This window comes from Rana temporaria, chromosome 1 (genome assembly GCF_905171775.1).
Source record: "Rana temporaria chromosome 1, aRanTem1.1, whole genome shotgun sequence".
NCBI classification, from domain to species: domain Eukaryota; kingdom Metazoa; phylum Chordata; class Amphibia; order Anura; family Ranidae; genus Rana; species Rana temporaria.
In genome coordinates this window covers 272,096,677-272,116,187 of record NC_053489.1, presented here as the reverse complement: position 1 = coordinate 272,116,187, position 19,511 = coordinate 272,096,677, and the positions used below count along the sequence as shown (strand labels likewise).

The 19,511-nt window shown below is 39.0% G+C and overlaps 1 protein-coding gene across 4 annotated transcripts in view; it reads left to right on the top strand.

Moving 5' to 3' along the window:
• NTRK2 (neurotrophic receptor tyrosine kinase 2) overlaps window positions 1-19,511 on the top strand; it is a 287,133-nt gene that overhangs the window by 31,821 nt on the left and 235,801 nt on the right. For all 4 annotated transcript variants that reach the window (XM_040355520.1, XM_040355522.1, XM_040355519.1 and 1 more), the window contains exons 3-6: window positions 1,382-1,456; window positions 6,544-6,615; window positions 8,354-8,422; window positions 17,986-18,143. In XM_040355520.1, the coding sequence (XP_040211454.1) occupies window positions 1,382-1,456; window positions 6,544-6,615; window positions 8,354-8,422; window positions 17,986-18,143 (374 nt within the window). The remainder of the gene's footprint in view (window positions 1-1,381; window positions 1,457-6,543; window positions 6,616-8,353; window positions 8,423-17,985; window positions 18,144-19,511) is intronic.

Here is a 19,511-nt window from a genome sequence, read left to right as displayed (position 1 = left end):
TAGCTGGAGAATCTGGGAAAGAGATACAGTATTTCACAGTAACGGCCAGTGAGGTCTTCAGATCTCAGTTTCATAAGACAGAGCAGTTGTGTGCTGTGATGGCAAGTGGAGAACATGTTCTCTGTTCCTCATCTCAACTACCTAAACCCGTACACACAAGAGATCAGCCGTGATTCTGAGGATCTCTCTTTCATAAACGGACACCAAAGTGTATTTTATATCTGTCTGGATTTAATTGTTAACTCTATAAAAAAGTGAAAAAAGTGAAAAATCGAGCATGTAAAAATAAAAAGTCACATCAAAATTTCTTTAATGCAAATGTTTGCAATAATAATTTATAATAATAACTTAAACTATGTGCTAACTTAAAATAGACTATATTTAAACATAGCTTTAAACCTCTTTGACAAGGTCCACTTTTTTAGGATGCCCCACCGACATAAAAAAAGCGAAATAAAAGTATAAAAAAAGAAAACCCAAAGTGAGAAAAAGCTGGCTATTCCCGGCTTTCTTGCATAGTGCGTAAGGAAAGGTCATATAATCCTCCTTCAGTCTAGATCCTGAAGGTTGGGTAGCCCAGTTCTTACATGAAAATGATGCTATGTTGTGTTTCAGTGTTATCTCATATACAGTATGGGCTACTCAGAATTCCCAGGGATCTTGTCGGCAGGAGGATGAGGTCACCCACCCTTGCACTACATTTACCCCTCCACAGGTTCTTTTATGTACTTTTATACAGTTTATAAGTAATGGACCACATTGATTAAGTGGAACTTGCTTGAAGTGCAAGGTCTGCTTTAAACACAGCTCATGTGGAGGGCAAGACTGAAGTTGCTGTTGATCTACTAGCAGATTCCTAGACCTGATTTTTTATAAACTCCACAATGGAGGAAACTAGGAAAAAGTGAAAATGGAATCCAGGTTGGATGAGATTGCATTCAAAACAGTTCACTCATTTCAACTAGGGATTAAATTCATTCACATCTGTGGCAAGATTGTACATGTACAGTATACTACTGTTCCAGTGACAGTATATGCACCAATAAACCCCCCAAGACATATAATACATTCTCAAGCGGTTTAACTCTCTGATTTTGCCAAAAAATTAAGTATACATTTTTGGATGCTGGATCAACCCTTTAAGTGCATTGCACATTTTTTTTATATTGTAGTTCTTGGTAGCGTTATAATTTATCTTCACATACTCTACTGTAATGTTTGCCTCCCACTTGTTCTAGTCATCATTCTTATACTTTTCCTTTAAATTAATGGTTGCGTTAAAATGCTCTTCAACTAAATTGTTGTAAAAAGAATTTATGTTTTCATAAGAAAGTGTGGCATTTCATTAAATTTTTATGCTCAATTCTCTTTTTTTTTATAGCTACATTGCAAACCAACGTTTTTTTGCCTCAATCAATGAAGATGATGTTAAGATTTACACTGGGCTCAGAAATCTGTAAGTATATTTTATTTTATGACTATATTTTTACAAGGTCTACCCTATGTAAAATCTTCCTTTCATTTAACTTGAGCTAGTGGATGAGATTGAGGCACAACAGAAAATTTGTAAGTGTCCATGGGTTTTCCTACGTCGTTTATGGATATTTTGCTTCATTTGATCACATTTCTGGACACATGACCTACACCTGATTCTTCTAAGGAGTGTGAAATTGCCCCTTAAAGTTTAACATGCTGACACCCTGTCAATATAAATTAAGACACAGGCTGCTAGGACCAGCTGTAAATTAGGTATTTCTGCAAAGGCCCAACATTTTAAATTGTCTTCTCATTCAAAGAAGGCACAGACCAGAAGGCTCACTAGAATTCAAAAAGACACATAGGAGTTGATTTACTAAAGGGAAAAAGACTGCAGTTGCTCCAGAGCTTAGTAAATGAGCAGAAACTCTGCTGACTTCCATCATCCAATCGTGTGCAAGCAAAAATGCTGTTTTTTTTTATTTTCCTTGCACGTGATTGGGTACACTTTGGACAGTGAAGTCTTGCCTCATTTACTAAGCTCTGGAGCAACTGCAAAGTGCACAGTCTAATTGCCTTAAGTAAATCAACCCCATAGAGAAGTTTAAAGTGGCCGAGTCATGCTCTGTGTGTCAGTGGACACACAGAGCTGGCTCGAAAGCAAGCATGCATGAGTGCCCCCATAGCAAGCAGCTTGCTATGGGGACACTCAAGGGGGGAAAGCCACAAGCACTGACAGGGGACCCAAAAAAGAGGAGGATGAGGATCAAAACCATTGCACAGAGCAGGAGAATCGAGTAGTATACCGCGCTAAGGTAAAACAAAAAGTGACAGTGAAAAATAGCAGCGACTAACTATGTGATATAAGCATAGTAAAGATATAGGCCCGGATTCACATACATTGGCGCATATTTATGCGGGCGTAGCGTATCTAATATACGATACACCGGCGCAACGCACAGATGCAAGCACAGTATTCACAAAGCACTTACCACCAGGCGCTGTTAAAGATACGCTGGGTTTTCTCAGCGTAAGCCAGCGTAGGTGGAAGTGGGCGTGAGCCATGCTAATGAGGCGTGACCCCATGTAAATGAAGGACTGAGCGTCATTAAGTTACGAATAACATACGGTGCATGCGCTGTCCCGTGGACGCATCCCAGAGCGCATGCGCAGAATCATGTCGAAACAACTGCCTAAGATACGTCGAATCACTGCCTACGACGTGAACGTAACCTACGCCTAGCCCTATTCACGTACGACGTAAAATACGACGGCTGTGTTCCCTGGTCCATACCTTTGCATGACTTGCGCCTCCTATATGGGGAATAACTTTACGCCGGACGTACGATATACGCAAACCACGTATATTATGCGCCGGGCGCAACTACGTTCGTGAATCGGCGTATCTCCCTCATTTGCATATGTGCATAGAAAATCAATAGGGAGCAGTAACGCACAGAGCTATATGACGTTAAACTTGCAGTAAGGCAATGAAATATGCTGCAGGCTCTGGGAAATGTGTGACACAGCAGTGCCTACCACAAGCATAGTCAATACATGTCATAAAAATCAAGGAACTAAAGGTGTGGGGATCTTTACAAAGTATGTTTTCAAACTTCAAGATCATTGAGAGTAATAGAAAGTAGACTAGAAATAATTTAAATACAGTGTAGAAATGAATGTATGATTTTACATTTTGACTGTAGATATGCTTTAATATTTTTTTGGCAACGTTTACAGACAGACTAAACTGTCCAGCAAATGTCAGGAGTGTGTGGACTAATTCTAACATTGCAGGGTGCTTTAGTCACATGGTTTTCAATTTTAAAAAACACACAAACTCTGTTGCTTTGTTCATGTATCCACTGTAATGGTTACTTTTGCTGGACATATTGGTGTGTATGTTAATGTGGTGAACAATAAAAAGAAAGGTATGAAATATGGAAAGGCATTCATAAAAAATGTATTTACTGAATACTACTGTATACTACCATTACTTGTATGAACCACAGAAAGTTATCAGAATACAGTTTTTCATGTTAGTGGGCAATTTCATCACTGGATTTATGTGACTTAGGGCTCATTTAGGGCTAGTTTACACTTCAAAACATGGCTTCGGACATGCTTTGTTAAAGCTCTCTGAACGTCATTCAAAGCTCCTGTCACTAAATAAAATAGTTAGCTTACAGTTCTGTTTACACCTTGCTTTTGCTTGGTGCTTTGATAAGGCTTCGTGGGGCTTCGATGAGGCTTTGGTGGAGCTTCGATGGGGCTTCGACGAGCCTTTGGTGGGGCTTCGTAGAGGTTTTGGTGGGGCTTCGATGAGGCTTCGGTGGGACTTCAGTGGGGCTTCAAGCAAGCTTTGCCATAGACTTCTATGGGGGATTTGAAGACACTTTAAAGCACAACTAAATCGACATGGGGCATCATTTTTGAAGCAAAGCAAAAGCAAGGTGTAAACAGGACTGCAAGCTAACCATTTTATTTAGTGACAGAGGCTTTGACTGGCGTGTCCAAAGCATTGTTTACACTTGCTTTTGCGTTGGTTCGGCTTTGCTTCAAAAATGATACCCCATGTAGCTTCAGTGGTGTTTCAAAGCATTTTTAAAGCCTCCATAGAAGTCTATGGCAAAGCTGTCTTGAGGCCCCACTGAAGACCCACCAAAGCCTCATAGAAGCCCCACAAAGCCTCACCAAATCCCCAATGAAGCTCCACCAAAGCCTCATCAAAGCACCAAGCAAAATGTGTAAACAGGACTGTACGCTAACCATTTTATTTAGTGCAAGGGGCTTTAACAAAGCGTGTCAGAAGCAAGTGTAAACTAGCCCTTATAACTATCATCAGTGGGTAGAGATAGAATCATCAGTGAATGAAGCCAGATTTCTGCCTAGCCAACATAAGTTGTAGTCTAGGGCAACAGGGCACACAGCCACCCATAAGTCATGTTGCTGGCTTATCGGCAACACATTCTCATGTAAAATTAAAGGTTTCTGATTGTTGACCTGCTTGCCAGTGCAATATGGCTGTACCCTAATTGTTACTGTCGGTGCACAGTTTGGGTATTTTTATCTCATTTACTAAGCTCTAGAGCAACTGCACCTACAGAGTGAAACTGCCTTTAATAAATTAACACAAATGTGTACTGTTTGTAGTTCACAGTTCACCCATTTTGAGATTGCACATTACATTAAAGTATAAGTAAACTTAGTTTTGGATAGAGTGGAGAAGCATTAGAACACCTGTCAGTTTGTATTGCTGTCTGTGCCCCGTTAGGAAGATCCACTCTCTATTTGTCCTGTTTACCATCGAAAGTGAAAGGAAAAGAAAATTCCAAATTTTGGGTTGACACCAGAACAGAGAAGAAATCTTCCAAAGGGGACCCTGGTTCTGGTGATTCTGGTGACATGCTGGGATTCCCTGACTTTGGAGGGATAACATCCCGCTTTCTGTTTTGGCTTTGGGACAGGAAGTGAAGAAATTTCCCCAATGGGACACAGATGGAAAAAAAAAAAAAACTGACAAGTGTTATAACCTTACTCTCTCCAAAATTGAAAAAAAAAAAAAAACATTTGCCTATAGTTCTGCTTTAAAACTAAACTGCTAGCAGGGAAGGGTGACAGTTTCCTTACTTTTCCAGTTGTCAGTTTTAGGTATACTGGACAAATTATCTCTTTTATTTCCTGATCTTAGCATGCCTTGTGTGACTGTGACTTATCTTGTTAGGACCCATTTGCACTTGGAGATTTGGAAATGTGCCACTATTCTGCCACTATTCTGCCTGCCATTCCAAATTGCATGGCAATTGCTGCAAAACCCTTGTTGCAAAATGTGCCTTTAAAAATTGCATCACCCAAAAAGGAGCAGGAGCTTCTTTTGGGCAACAAACGTGCACAGGGCAGTCTATTGAAGTGAATGAGCTGCCCTATGTGTGACACACACAGAATTGTGTGTAAATTGTCCACAAAAATTCATGAGAACTACGCAAAATGTGAATGGGTGCGATACAAAATGTAGCCAATCGACTAGGGGCCGCACAAGGCAGTTGACCTAGAAGGGAAGAGGTATAAATCTAAGGCCTCGTACACACGACCGAGGAACTTGTCGTCTTTGAAACATTGTTTTCCTCGACGAGTTCCTTGTTAGGCTTGTCGAGAAACTTGACAAGCTTTTTTTGCGTACTCACTGTCAAGACCAAAACTCGTCGTTCTCAAACGCGTTGACGTACAACACATACGACGGCAGGGGAAGTTCGATTCCACTGGCACAACCCTTGGGGCTGCTTTTGCTAATCTCATGTTACTGCGTGTTAAGTAAAAGTTTGGTAGGAGACGATTTGCACTTTTCAGTCTGTTACAGCGTGACAAATGTGCTATCTCCATTACAAACGCTACTTTTACCGAAGGTGCGCTCCCGTCTCATACTTTATTCTGAGCCTGCGTGGGTTTCTAAGCATACACACGAATGTGTTTCTCGTCGAAAACCAGCCCGACGAGGAACACGACGAGGAAATTGAGACTCCCGATGAGGACAAAGAGAACTTGTTCTCTTTTTTTCTCGTCGAGTTCCTCGACAGTTTTCTCGATGAAAAACATACACATGACCGTTTTCCTTGGCAAAAAAGCTCTGCCACCAAGTTTCTTAATCGATTCTGTCGAGGAAAACGGTCGTGTGTACGAGGCCTGACACTGCAAGCACTGTGATCGACCATCAGGTGTATCCATAAAGTCTTTAGATGACAGCTTAAAAATCTAATAAAAAATCTAATTAATTGTAATTACATTTTTACAAATCTGTTTTGAAAGGACTAGCTGTACATAGTGAAATATATTTATGAAATAATAGGGAGTGTGGTATTTGCATTACATACTTATAACTACCGGTTAATATGAATTATATATGTATACTGTATATTTCAATCTGTGTATAATGTATTTTTCTTCTGTAAAGGAGAACACATTACTTATATGTGAGTTATATGGAGCTAACGTCTGTCCTGAGTCTATTAAATCCTGGCAGCAGATTGTGTTATTTGGGGACTTTGCTAAACTCTGACTGTTTCCTTTTAGAACCGTGGTAGACTCTAGCCTCAAGTTTGTGTCTCGCCAGGCATTCCGCAAGAACCTCAAACTTACTTACATGTGAGTAATCAATTTCTTACTTGAGCAAATGCTTTGCCATTATAGCAGATGATCTGCAGCATGCAGACATTCCTTGAAAGTGTTACTACACTTCTGAATCATATAAAGACAAGCTGTTTGGGCTTTTACTGCATGTTACAAAAAGATGTGATATGTAACCTTAAATTTCATTGAAACACTCGTAAAGTTCTTTGAGAATTCATAGCCTTCCCCCTTTTATTTTCTTTAGCAAGCCTAGTCAACATTTTCTTTTTAGCTGGCATAGACCACATTAATAATTATCTAAAATTATAGAAGGTGTCAAATGTCTATTACTGCTAAGCCTAAAGGTCAAGTCTCCCAAACCGATATGCCATATAATTAGACTGTTATTAATGTTTCTGGTATACAGATATGGTACAGTAATTGTAGTCATAACAGACACATATAATGTCCGTGTTTATTAAAAATAATTAGTTTTTTTTTGCATTAACTAAAGTTTTAAACCAAGAGTATGATTATTCTGGATGGGGACAAGATATTGTTACCTCCTCAAAGTATTTCCTACCATGTTGACATTTCTTGTACAATGCTTACAGCTTAAAGGGGTTGTAAAGGTACATTTTTCCCCCTAAATAGCTTCCTTTATCTTAGTGCAGTCCTCCTTCACTTACCTCATCCTTCCATTTTGCTTTTAAATGTCCTTATTTCTTCTTAGAAATCCTCATCCTGTTCTTCTGTCTGTAACTCCACACAGTAATGCAAGGCTTTCTCCCTGGTGTGGAGTGTCGTGCTTGCCCCCTCCCTTGGACTACGGGAGAGTCAGGACGCCCACTAACACACAGCTCCTTTCTCTATCTGCAACGTAGAGATCGTCCTGACTTTCCAAGGAAGGGGGCGAGCACGACTCTCCACACCAGGGAGGAAGCTTTGCATTACTGTGTGTAGTTACAGACAGAAGAACAGGAAGTGAGGATTTCTCAGAAGAAATAAGGACATTTAAAAGCAAAACGGAAGGATGAGGTAAGCGAAGGAGGACTTCACTAAGGAAAAGGAAGCTATTTAGGAAAAAAAATTGTACCTTTACAACCCCTTTAACAGGCAAGTGAGAAGTAGTACATAAAATGAATTTTATGAATTTTTTCATATAAAAATTTTACACAATGCCAGCAATAAAAACATTTTAGAAGATCTTACCTCTGCCCTTTAAAAAACAAACCTTTATCTGGTCATTGTCCAACTTCAGACCTATTAAGTTCCATACGATAGTTTGGAATGTAAGTTGATATTTTAGTAATTTGGATCACTGCTAAGTAATTTCAAATTCTAGCCACTAGTTTTTATGATGCTACAAGAACAAGTAAAGATAAAGATAAAATACAAATATATATTGGGACCAAAAGTTGTGGAGCATCACGAAAAGTTGTCGAGCGATAAGCTACTAACAGTCTATGAAGATATTGTAGGTAATGCCAAACTACTGTACAGAGTTGACAATTTACCATACTGACTGCTTAGTATTCAGTGCCTAACTTAGCCAGCGGAGACTACAGGCAACACACCAGAGGGCCTATCATGATGTGATCATATTATTGTGTTTCTGCCCAACCCCTGCACTTACCCTGCTTATCTCAGGAAAACTGTACTTATATTTAGGTGCTCCATACATCTTTAGTTAGGCCACAGAACATTATCAGTCAATTGGCTAGCAATATTATGATGTTAAGTGATTTTAAATCAAAATATCTAATTTTTTCAGAGATCTTTCCAGAAATAAGCTGCCAACTTTAAGTAGAAAACTATTTCGTCATCTCTCGTTGACTGACCTGTAAGTAATATTTTCAACCTACTCGTAAGCTTTTTTTTTTAAAAAAAACTTAATGTCGATTAGGCTTTATGTAAGCTTCATTAAAGTGAACATATATTCTGATCAATATATTATATGAGTGATTATGCTGACGTGCCTGCATGCATGTGTGTTGATAAAGGAAGGATGACCACAGTTTTGCCTTGTGCCTTTCTGGCCCAGATGTAAGAACATGTTTTGACCACAGTATGGTGATTTGCACCACCAGGAGCCTAGCGTTGTAATTTAGAGAACTTTTGGTGCTGAAAACACAATAAATTATCAAACCTCCCTGACTGGTGATAAAGATGCAAAGTATGCTTAAGTTTTCAACGTTTTCCTCTCCTAAACCTTCACTAAAACTTAACACCAACATTTAATATACCCTCAGGCCTCTCGGCAAAAAACAGCAAGAAACTTGCTGGGAGATATTTTTTTGCCGAGGAAACCGGTCGTGTGTACATTTTCGTCGAGGAAACTGTCGAGAAACTCGACGAGCCAAAAAGAGAGCATGTTCTCTATTTCCTTGACGGGAATGGAGAAAATTGTCTTGTCGAGTTTCTCGACGGCTTCACAAGGAACTAGACGAGCAAAACTATGTGTTTCGCCCGTCAAGTTCCCCGGTCATGTGTACGAGGCTTAAGTCAGCCCTTAACAGCAAACCACTCCAACACCAAGTCTTATGATAAGTGCCAGGTGTTCTCGCCAGGCTAAGCTCTGACACTTCTGGTAGTGTCAAAAATTGCTTTTAAGACCCACACCACAAAGTCTTATTGGCTATTATGGTCTGTTTAACCAGCAAATAAGAATGTGGTAAAGGAGAAGGAGCACTCACTTTTGCACTGGTGGGATGCTAGCAGCTCTTAGTATTCTTAAGTTGACAGAGTCGACAGTGCAACCTAACCTCTGCCCCATCACTACACACCTAAAATTGCCCTTAATACCTATCTCACTGGCACTAGCTCTAATATTAATGAACCCCTTCTTCCATTCTCACCTCAAGTTACACAAGTAGCAGTGATGTCATTATGGTGGTCATGATGTCTTCATCCTAGCTGACCTTTCCTTAGCATTACTGAGCAATGTAGTAAAACTAATTACACCTTAAGGTGAGTAGGATAAATTGTGGAAAATAAAACCTTTAGAACTTTAGCCAGGTCAAAGGTCACAGGCTAAGATACAAAGCTAAAGTACATAGTGTTTTTTCTTGTTTTCATTGTATTTGTCTGATACAAATATCAAAGGATAACTTCAGTCACTTGTCAGTAGTGGGAAAATATAGCCAAAGTTTTGTTATAGAACTTGATGCATAAAAGACTTGTAAACTGAGTAGTAACAGGTTATGTATTACTTGCCATGCTTGGTTCACTACAATCAGAAAATAAAAAAACGATTATGCAAATAAGCAGTACATTGATTGATTTTTTTTAATTAAAAAAACATATATGTGAATTTTTGTACCATCAATATCAGGATGCAGGCACAAAGACAATCATGCTCTGTTTCAAGTATGCTAGATCGTGTTTACATTGTGTTGTGTTGTGTTGTATTCCACCATACATTCATCTCAAGTCACTTTACAGATAGACAATCTCTAATGGAATTGCTAGTGCAGTTTACATTATGACGTCCAGCAGGATAAGCCGCTAGTGCACACCCACGGGGGTGCGCAGTACAATGATCAGTGGTGTGTCAATCTGACACACCACATCTCTGATCCTCGTAAAGAGACTATGACGTAGGCTCTTTACCATGTGATTCGCTGTGTCCTATCAAAGCTGGTCACATTGTAACCAGGAAGTGCAGTTTGTCCGCTTTTCCTCTACTCGTGCTGACAAGGCTAGAGTAGAGGAGAGCCGATCGGCTTCACTCCTGACGGGGGGGGGGGGCTGCGCTGATAATCAGCACATTGATTATCTGTGCAGACCCATCAATGGTGCCCACTAGAGCCCACCAAGGATGTCCATTAGAGCCCACCAGGGATGCCAATTAGTGCCCATTAGAAATGCCAATTTGTGCTCATTAGTGATGCCTGTCAGTGCCTCCTATTCAGTGCTGCCTATCAGTGCCCATCAGTGCCGCATATCAGTGCCGCATATCAGTGCCGCATATCAGTGCCCACCAGTGCCGCATATCAGTGCCCATCAGTGCTGCCTATCAGTGTCCATCAGTGCTGCCTATAAGTGCCCATCAGTGCCACCTATGAGTGACCATCAGTGCTACTTATCAGTGCCCATCAGTGCTGCATATTAGTGCCACCTATTAGTGCCCATGAGTGCTGCTTATCAGTGCCGCCCATCAATACCCATCCATGCTGCATATAAGTGCCTCATCATCAGTGCCCATCAGTGCCACCTCATCAGTGCCCATCAGTGTCGCCTCATCAGTGCCCGTCAGTGCAGCCTCATCAGTGCCCATCAGTGCAGCCTCATCAGTGCTCATCAGTGAAGGAGAAAACTTACTTAATTACAAAGTTTTATAACAGAAACAAATTTCTTCTTTTTAGTATTTTTTATTTGTAACGCAAAAAAAAAAAAACCCCAGTGGTGATCAAATACCACTAAAGAAAGTTCTATTTGTGGGAAAAATGATAAAAAATTAGTTTGGGTACAGTGTTGCATGACTGCGCAATTCTCATTCAACGTGTGACAGGACTAAAAGCTGAAAATTAGCCTGGGCAGGAAGGGGGTGAATGTGCCCGGTATTGAAGTTGTTAATGAAAGAATGTGTTTGGACAGCCGCACTCCAAAAAATATTGCCTTTATTGGTAAAAAAAAGGAACAAAAACTGCAAGCCACAGCAAAACTGAACACATAGTTGACGCATTTCACACTAATACTTAGTGCTTAATCATAGCTCATTGAAGTGGTTAAACTGTAACTGATGGGGACAGATGTGCACCCCCTCACTCTGATGAAATAGTAAAAGGGTTTTTTGAACCCATTACTTGTTCACATAATGCAAAGTGTAGAGAACAGACAAGGTTCAGATTTAAAATATTAAAGTCTGTTTTTTTTTTTCTTTTCTAAAATAACAAACATGTTACACTTGCTTGCTCTGTGCAGTGTTTTTGTGGCTCTGTGTGTGCATTCACACACGGAACCACGGCTCGTAAACATTGGTGGATCGAGAGGGGGCTCAGGTAAGTATTGGGGGGGGGGGGGCTGGTGAGCTGCTGCACACAGAAGTTTTTTTATCTTCATGCAAGGAATGCATGAAGGTAAAAAAACTTGTGCCTTTATAATAATTTAAAGTGGTTGTAAAATCTGTACAACCACTTTAACCTACAGGCAAGCCTATATTGAGGCTTACCTGTAGGTGCTGGAAATATCCCCTAAACCTACACGGTTTAGGAGATATTTACAATGTACCGGTGCGCCAATGTCTTGCACACTTTAGAAAGGGCACGTGACCTTTCTAAAGGGGTCATGCCATGACGGACGGCTCCCATTCACATGCGAAACCCTTAATGGGTCAATAGAAGATTTTTAGACTAAAGGCTGGTACACACTATAGGAAAATTGGCTGAACAATCCTCGGTTTTCCTCGATGTTTCACAGCAGGTCGGAGCCGAGAAAGGAAATACAATTTTGTACAACAAAGGCTTTTCTTTGTTGTGTATTGTTTCTGATCATGCGCAGTCTTTTGTATTTGATATTTCTCATAGGAAAATCGTTCGAAAACTGTACACATTAAACAAAAATCATTTGTTCTGTTCGCGTACGAGAAAAACGTTGGAGTTTGTCACTTCGGAAATTTTAATTTGCAAAGTCGGAATCGGATGGCAAAAGTTGTGTACACACTGCATGAAAGTCGAACGATTTTCTCATAATGTGTACCCCCCCTTTAGAGCAACTATAATAATTAGTTATGTTTCTGGTGACACTGGGGTACATTTACTAAAACGGAAGCACTCAGAATCTGGTGCAGCTGTGCATGGTAGCCAATCAGCTTCTAACTTCAGCTTGTTAAATTAAGCTTTGGCAATAAAACCTGGAAGCTGATTGGTTTCTATGCTCTCTCTAGCTTTAGTAAATACACCCCACTGTGTTCACACAATGACAGAACCTAATAGTACATAGTAGAACATAATATAATAGTAATCACCGTCACTTTCAGCACATAAAACATGTGGAAATCATCTTCACAGCATGTTCTATTGCATCTAAAGTCTCATGTTGTGAAGCATTGGATGTCAGCTTGGAGCAGCTGTATGACGGCGTTATGCTATCTTAGCCAATGTTTGCAGCATCTCATATTGTTGTGCAATAATGTATTACTTTAACCTAATGTGATGGGTATTGCATATTCCACAACACACTAAGCTGTGAGATATGCCAATTTCCATTCCGTATTATGTTTCCCCAACTTCTTGGACCCGTTGTGAGAAAGAGGTCATTTAGTTCAGGAATTTATATTTCTTTTGGATAGTATGATTACAGAATGGAGTGTGGAGAAATGGACAGTGTAAACTTATTAACCCTTTGTTTTATATAATACCTTGACATACAGTTTTTTTGTTTGATGCCTAAACAGAATTCTCACTAATGTACACTTAGTAAACACATGTTAATATAGTAATTAGCCCATTTGTCCAATTGTAAAAAAAAAAGTAGCACACCTTTAAAAAGGGACTTCACTTTATTTAGCTAAAATCTTAATTCTAGTCCCTGGTAACTGTTTCTGTATAAAAAGTAAAAACGTGTTTACTAGTCCATGCAGCCCAGCATTGTCCTCCTTCCAGCCCAACGTTGCTCCTGGACCACCATCTTGTGCCGATATCCTCCTCAAGCGCAGACGTGCCATGGGTCTATAGTACCTGGCAGAGACGAAATGTCTTCTTGTACACAAAATCCCACAATGCTCTTGTTTGCCACATTCATCAGTACCTATGTTTGCAGTTTGTGCTGTGTATTTAGAAGCTATGCAGTCACACACTACAGAGCAGATTTTTTCAGGGGATTCAGGAAAGTAAAGTTCTCACTTATATTTTCTGCTGTGCAGTGCTCTGTGCTGGCCCATATCAGCTTCAATGTGCAGCTTTGCTTTGTAGAATATGACTGATCACTGTGTCTGGTTCATGATGGCACCCCAGTTTCCCGAAACAGGGTCACAGTCATGGATGCAACTGTAACTCCTAATCCTATTTCCCTGGTTGCCAGCACACCTCCTTGAAATTTGACCTAGGCACATATATGTGTAGTGTTTACTTATCTCTCTCCAAAGCACTATGTCACGTATATTTCTGCTGATCCATTTTTCTGTTATCAGCATGATAACTTCTGACAACCAAGATAAAATCAGTCTGAAATTTGTGTCGAGGTCGGTGTTATAAATAGATTAGCAGAGAATTTGTCTATTCACAATACAGCTCTGCAAGTTTTGTCCTTCCTCTGCCTATGTGGAGGAGGGGTGTGTGCCTTCCGTCCAATCAGCTGTCACACAGTGTATGCCAAGACTCCACATCCACTGCTGGAACAGGTAGAAAAAAATCTAACACAGTGTTCACTTTCTAAAGCATATAGAAAGCTGAAGACAGCAGATATACATGTAAAACTTTTGTAGGGAGATTTGTTTAATCTCTGTGTTTCATCTGAGGCTGTTCACTTCACTGGGTATAGGTGAGGGTTTACATCGACTTTAAGAATGCATATGTATAGTGATTTTGGAAATTGTAGCCTGTTCATATCGAGAGCATGGAATGAGAGTATCTTAGTACGTGATATCCTGGCCGCTGCTAGATCTCAAGTATGGGATTGAATATATAACTGAAGAAGGTAAAGAACAAAATTCTAGTTAAAAAGACGGTGGGTAAATTTAGAGATGAGGGGAAAAATTAGAAACCTAAAACAAAAATTAGGATCAGGTTGAGAGAAGTACAGGGCAGGGCAAAATCAAATCATTAACCCCCCTGGCGATATTCCAGAGTCTGGCTCGGGGTAAGATTTCAATACCAAAAGCGGTATCCCCGAGCCAGACTCGGGATCGCCTTTCAGCATCCACAGGCACAAGTTACTTACCTTGTCCCTGGATCCTGCGATGCATCCCCGCTGTGTGAGCGAGCGGCGTCCTCACTCAATTCACACAGTGCCCTGCGATGTTACGACGCACGGGGCCAGAGAACAGCGCCAAATTCAAAAAAGTAAATAAACACATTACATACAGTATACTGTAATGTTATAGATTACAGTACTGTATGTAAAAAATACACACCCCCTTTGTCCCTAGTGGTCTGCCCAGTGTTCTGCATGTACTTTTGTATAATAAAAACTGTTCTTTCTGCCTGCAAACTGTAGATTGTCCATAGCAACAAAAATAAGCTAGAAAACAGTTATAATAAATTATAATCACTTGCAGAATTGAGCGATAGCGATTTGTGGGGAAATTCGTCATAAAAAATAAAAGTAATGACAGCGACAATTCTGCAACTGAGCAAATTTCAGTGTTTTTGATTTAATTACATTATTGAATCATTTTTATTATAATTACATTATTTTTTGGTTTAATTATTTATAGTTATTTATTATATTATAATTTATGATTTTGTTTTTCAAACTTTATCATACCCGAGATGTCTACTAGGCTCTTGTTTGGACAGATTTAAGTGAGTTATTCCTAGGAATTACAGGCCTCCAATGTAAAACGCCAAATTTCCATGCAAAATAATTGTACCGCTTTCAGCACCCAAAACCAGAAAGAATCATACCGCCAGGGAGGTTAATGGGCAAACAGAATGGAGAGAGGTCCCTTTAAAGTCAAAATGTTAGTGTGTGTCCAGGAGACACCAAAATTACAGAAGGAGCTAAAAAATATTCTTTGTTCTTTGTAAGAAGAGGGTAAAACGGGGTTGATCTACAATGGTCAACTGTATGACAAACAAATATTGAGCAGAGTAGAACATTTAGCAAAAACTGCAATGGCAAATGAACACCATTCCTTATCAATTTAATATTAAAAGTTTTTTTTTCATTATTTACATTTTTTTGCCATTCATTTTTTTTATTGTAATGCTTTATGATTTATTTTCTGTTCATTATGGTGTAGTTAAATGTTGTTACATTTTGATTCCTTCATTCTCTGTCACTTAAAATTGTTATAAAGAGCTTATGTTGGCTCTGTTAGATCAAGTTATATCTCATTATCACTTATACAGCTGGATAACATTAGGATGAGGAATGTTAATATAAATCACTTAGGAATGATAAACTGCTTTTAAGGGTCCTTTTAAAGCATTTTGTGACATTGTACAGCCAAGCAATACTGTTAGATGATCTTTAAAGTACTAGTCAGGAGATTAAATTGAATGCAACTTGCAAGGTCATCACAACATTAAGAATTAAGAGTAACTGATATATGGATTCATCAACACATATCAACAATCTGCCATGTTAACCATTTAAGTAAATTAAACTGCTCAATAACAAAGTTTGATGGTCCCATCCCTTTTAAACCATTGATTAGACTGGCAGACATTCTACTATTTCTGCTTACATTAATCTTGTCATCCAAAAGCCTAGTACTGGTTACTAGTAGCCCTTTTAAAGACCAAGATTAGTGACCAGTCAAAATCTGCTCATCTAGCAATTTGCACAGTCTACTTCATCAGCAATACAGATTGCCAAGCTTCCATTTCTCAATCTCAATATTATAAACCAATTTAAAAATAACCGCCAGCAAAAGAAGCATAATCGCTGGTATGCCAGTAGCAAAAAGAATGTGACTTTGTCCTTAGGCCCAGGACACATGAGCAATCCTGTTATTGACAACAACCAACAGCGACAGGATCATGAGCAGACTACTGTATACTTTTTGCTATACAGTAGATTTCATTAGGGCAGAGTAAAATTACCCTATTCCCATCTAGGTACAGTAAGTGCAAGGCTCTCCTTTGTAATTCTACTGATGCATGTGTCAAATGCAGCAGTGTTGCTTCTGTAAAATGGCCCTTACCAGGTTTATAGCAGGGAAGGTGTCCAAAAAAAAAAAAAAACAGAGCCAAGAACTGGAAGGTGTCCAAAAGAAAACACCAGCCAAGAACTGGCTGACACTAAGATCTTTTGGCCTACTGGAGAAAACTTTGAAGTACAAACATATAAATATCGCCCATCAGAGGAAGGCTGGAAGAATTTCATGAAGTTTAGTGATGACATCAGAGGGTATAGATGACTGGAGAAATGCTCTTGCCTAGAATTCAGCCCTATCAGCATATATAGTTATATTTGCAAAACATTTAGAGCGGACTTTAAGGAATTTAAACAAGCGCATGTGATCTCTATTACCTGGGATCCATTATTTCTGGTAAGAGGCAAGTGTTTGTGATGAAGGGATAAATCAGAACACCGTTTAAAAAAAAATAATATTTAAAGGAATTGCATCAGTTAACAAAATAATACATAGCTATTTAAACAAGTCTGACAGTTGTTTTGAAACATTTGCAAGGTAGATTTACATTTGAGCGTTAACAGTAAGGTCTCCGGGAGTTTAGGATATGCTGCAAAATAGAAACCTACATCTCGGAGACCCAAATGTTCAGGTTATCTAGATGTACCAAAGTCAGATAAGACTATACGTGTTTTAAACCGAGCAAAACGAAAGAAGAGGAACGAAGTGGGGGGGGGGGGAAAGGTGGAGGAGTGGGAAAAACAAAAAAGGGGGGAGGGGTAGGGAAAGGTCACCGCTGGGGGAGCCAGATAAAAGTAGGTCAGGGCCACGACTTAGTGAAGAACGCAGGCCTAAACATTGTTTGGATCAGACGTATTTCAGGTATTCCCCAGAGAAGCGAAAGAGACTCCAATGGAACCACCGTTTTTATCTGGATTGCATTAGGAATACTTATAATTCATCGCAGTTTTTTACTATCACTAGATTGGGTGTTATCTATTTTAACAATTGTTATAAGAGTTTCTTTGGACTTATGTATGGACACATTTTCTTTGAAAAAAAGTATTTTTTATTTTTTTCACATATATGTTATAATGACCATTAGTTCATTTGTGTGTGGTTAAGTTATTAATAATTGATTTTTTGATTATCACTAATACAATTGTTTTGGTATCAGATTAGCGCACCTGTCTTCTAATTAAAACTCCCAAGTTAACCAAAGAAAAAAATACTAACCCCCGGGGCTTTTTTCCCTCAAACAATAGGTGCTGGAACTAACCACGGCCCCACAAAACCCCTTCCTCTACACCACCCTCCAAATCACATCAAATAGTGGGTGTGGTCAGTCAAATTTCACGAAAACAGTAGGAGGGTCTTAAAGGGGCATTAAATACCAAGATTGCATTACATACAGAGGGCAGAGCTGTCACTTGTAAACACAGAAACCAGACTTCTGTGTTTACAAGTGATTGTGGTGAGCATGCACCAAAGGGTCTGAGCCAGAGGTGGTGGAACTGAGTTCCCCCAAGTTCCCCCTGAAGAAAAGCCCTAAACTACTACTGTGAAAATGTATGTGTCTTAAAACATATGTCTAAAAGAGGTATAAAAGTGAATGTAAATATATTACAAATTGAAAGTTGTTAAAAATGTAACTTTTCTTTCAGACGTCTAAGTGACAATCCATTCCTGTGTTCCTGTGATTTAATGTGGATAAAGGCGTTTCAACAGGCAAACTTCTTCAACATGGACAAGCAGAACATAATCTGTTTTAATGAGAATGATAAAAGGATAGCAGTGAGTGTTATGCACATACCCAACTGTGGTAAGTTATAATTATTATAATCTTTCCTCTTTTCAATCAGCAATCAGAATTCAGTCTACAGTGATGGCTACTAGTTAATCTAGTTAAATGAGATTAATCCTCTTTTATTCCTATTTTTTTTATGTTATCGCTTTCAAAAAACAATAAAACTGTTTTTCTTATTTCAACATCATCATGGCTAAATAGAATGTACAATGATGCAATCTTTATGATTTGTTGCCCATAAATAAGCAGATATGTGTTAACTACAGTTCATTTACTTGTGACCAATTTTAACGCAGAAAAAGAAAAAGATAAAATGCCAGCAATGTAGAAAGTTTAGCATTTCACATTGTGAAATTTTTTATCACATTTTGCTCTATGGTCTGGTGCAAAGAATCGTTGTTATTGGAACAATGCTGTATTTATATTTTCTAAAATTGCCTATTCCTAACAGTCTAGATCTCTAAGGCCATAAGTTGCTGTATGCAATGCTTTAATAAAGTACAGCAAACAAAAAGTCGGCATTACTTTTCTTCTCAAACGTTTTTGTGAGAGCAATACACTGTAAAAGTGACGTAACTGAGACAGGAAAATTATATATTCCAGATTTATGGACTTGCAGAGTATTATATATTCATTGTTTAAAGACCTAAAGAAGTTCATCTCAAAAGGGTAGATACAGTATATATTTAAACGCAAACATCCCGCCTAGGAGTTTATTTACTGAGGGCAAATAGACTGTTCACTTTGTAAAGGAAATTGCACTTTTCAAGGGAATTTTCCCAAAACTTGCTGAGTGAGGTGAAGCTTTGCCGACATAATTCAATCAAGTGCAAGCAAAAAATGCATTTTTATTTTTTCATTTTTCTTTGGGGAAATGGGGGAAACTCCCTTGCAAAGTGTACCTTCCCTTTCAGAGTGAACAACTTATTTGCTTTCAGTAAATCAACCCCTAATCGCCGCAGAAATAAAAACATTCTTTACTTTAACACTTAAAACTAGACTGGAGCTTCACCTCATTTAATAAGCTAAGGAAAAATTCCCAGATTTAATATCTTTTTGCATTTAAAACATCAACCCCAATGTGTTTTAATGTGAGCTATTTTTTCAATATGCTACACTGACAATATGGGGCCTTCTAAAAACTAGCTGTGCTCATTCGGCTGGTGAAGACTTTCAGTAAGGTTACCCTTCATGACCGTCATCAATATGTAGATAAGATCATAAGAAAAATCAGAACAGGCTGCATTTTTTTCATTCTAGCATACAATGATAACTAGCTCAGGCAATACACCCTACCTTAGGGCAGCGCTGGACTGGGACAAAAATTTGGCCCTGGACTTCATCCAGACTGGCCCACTTTGACAGGTCTCTCCCATGGCGGCC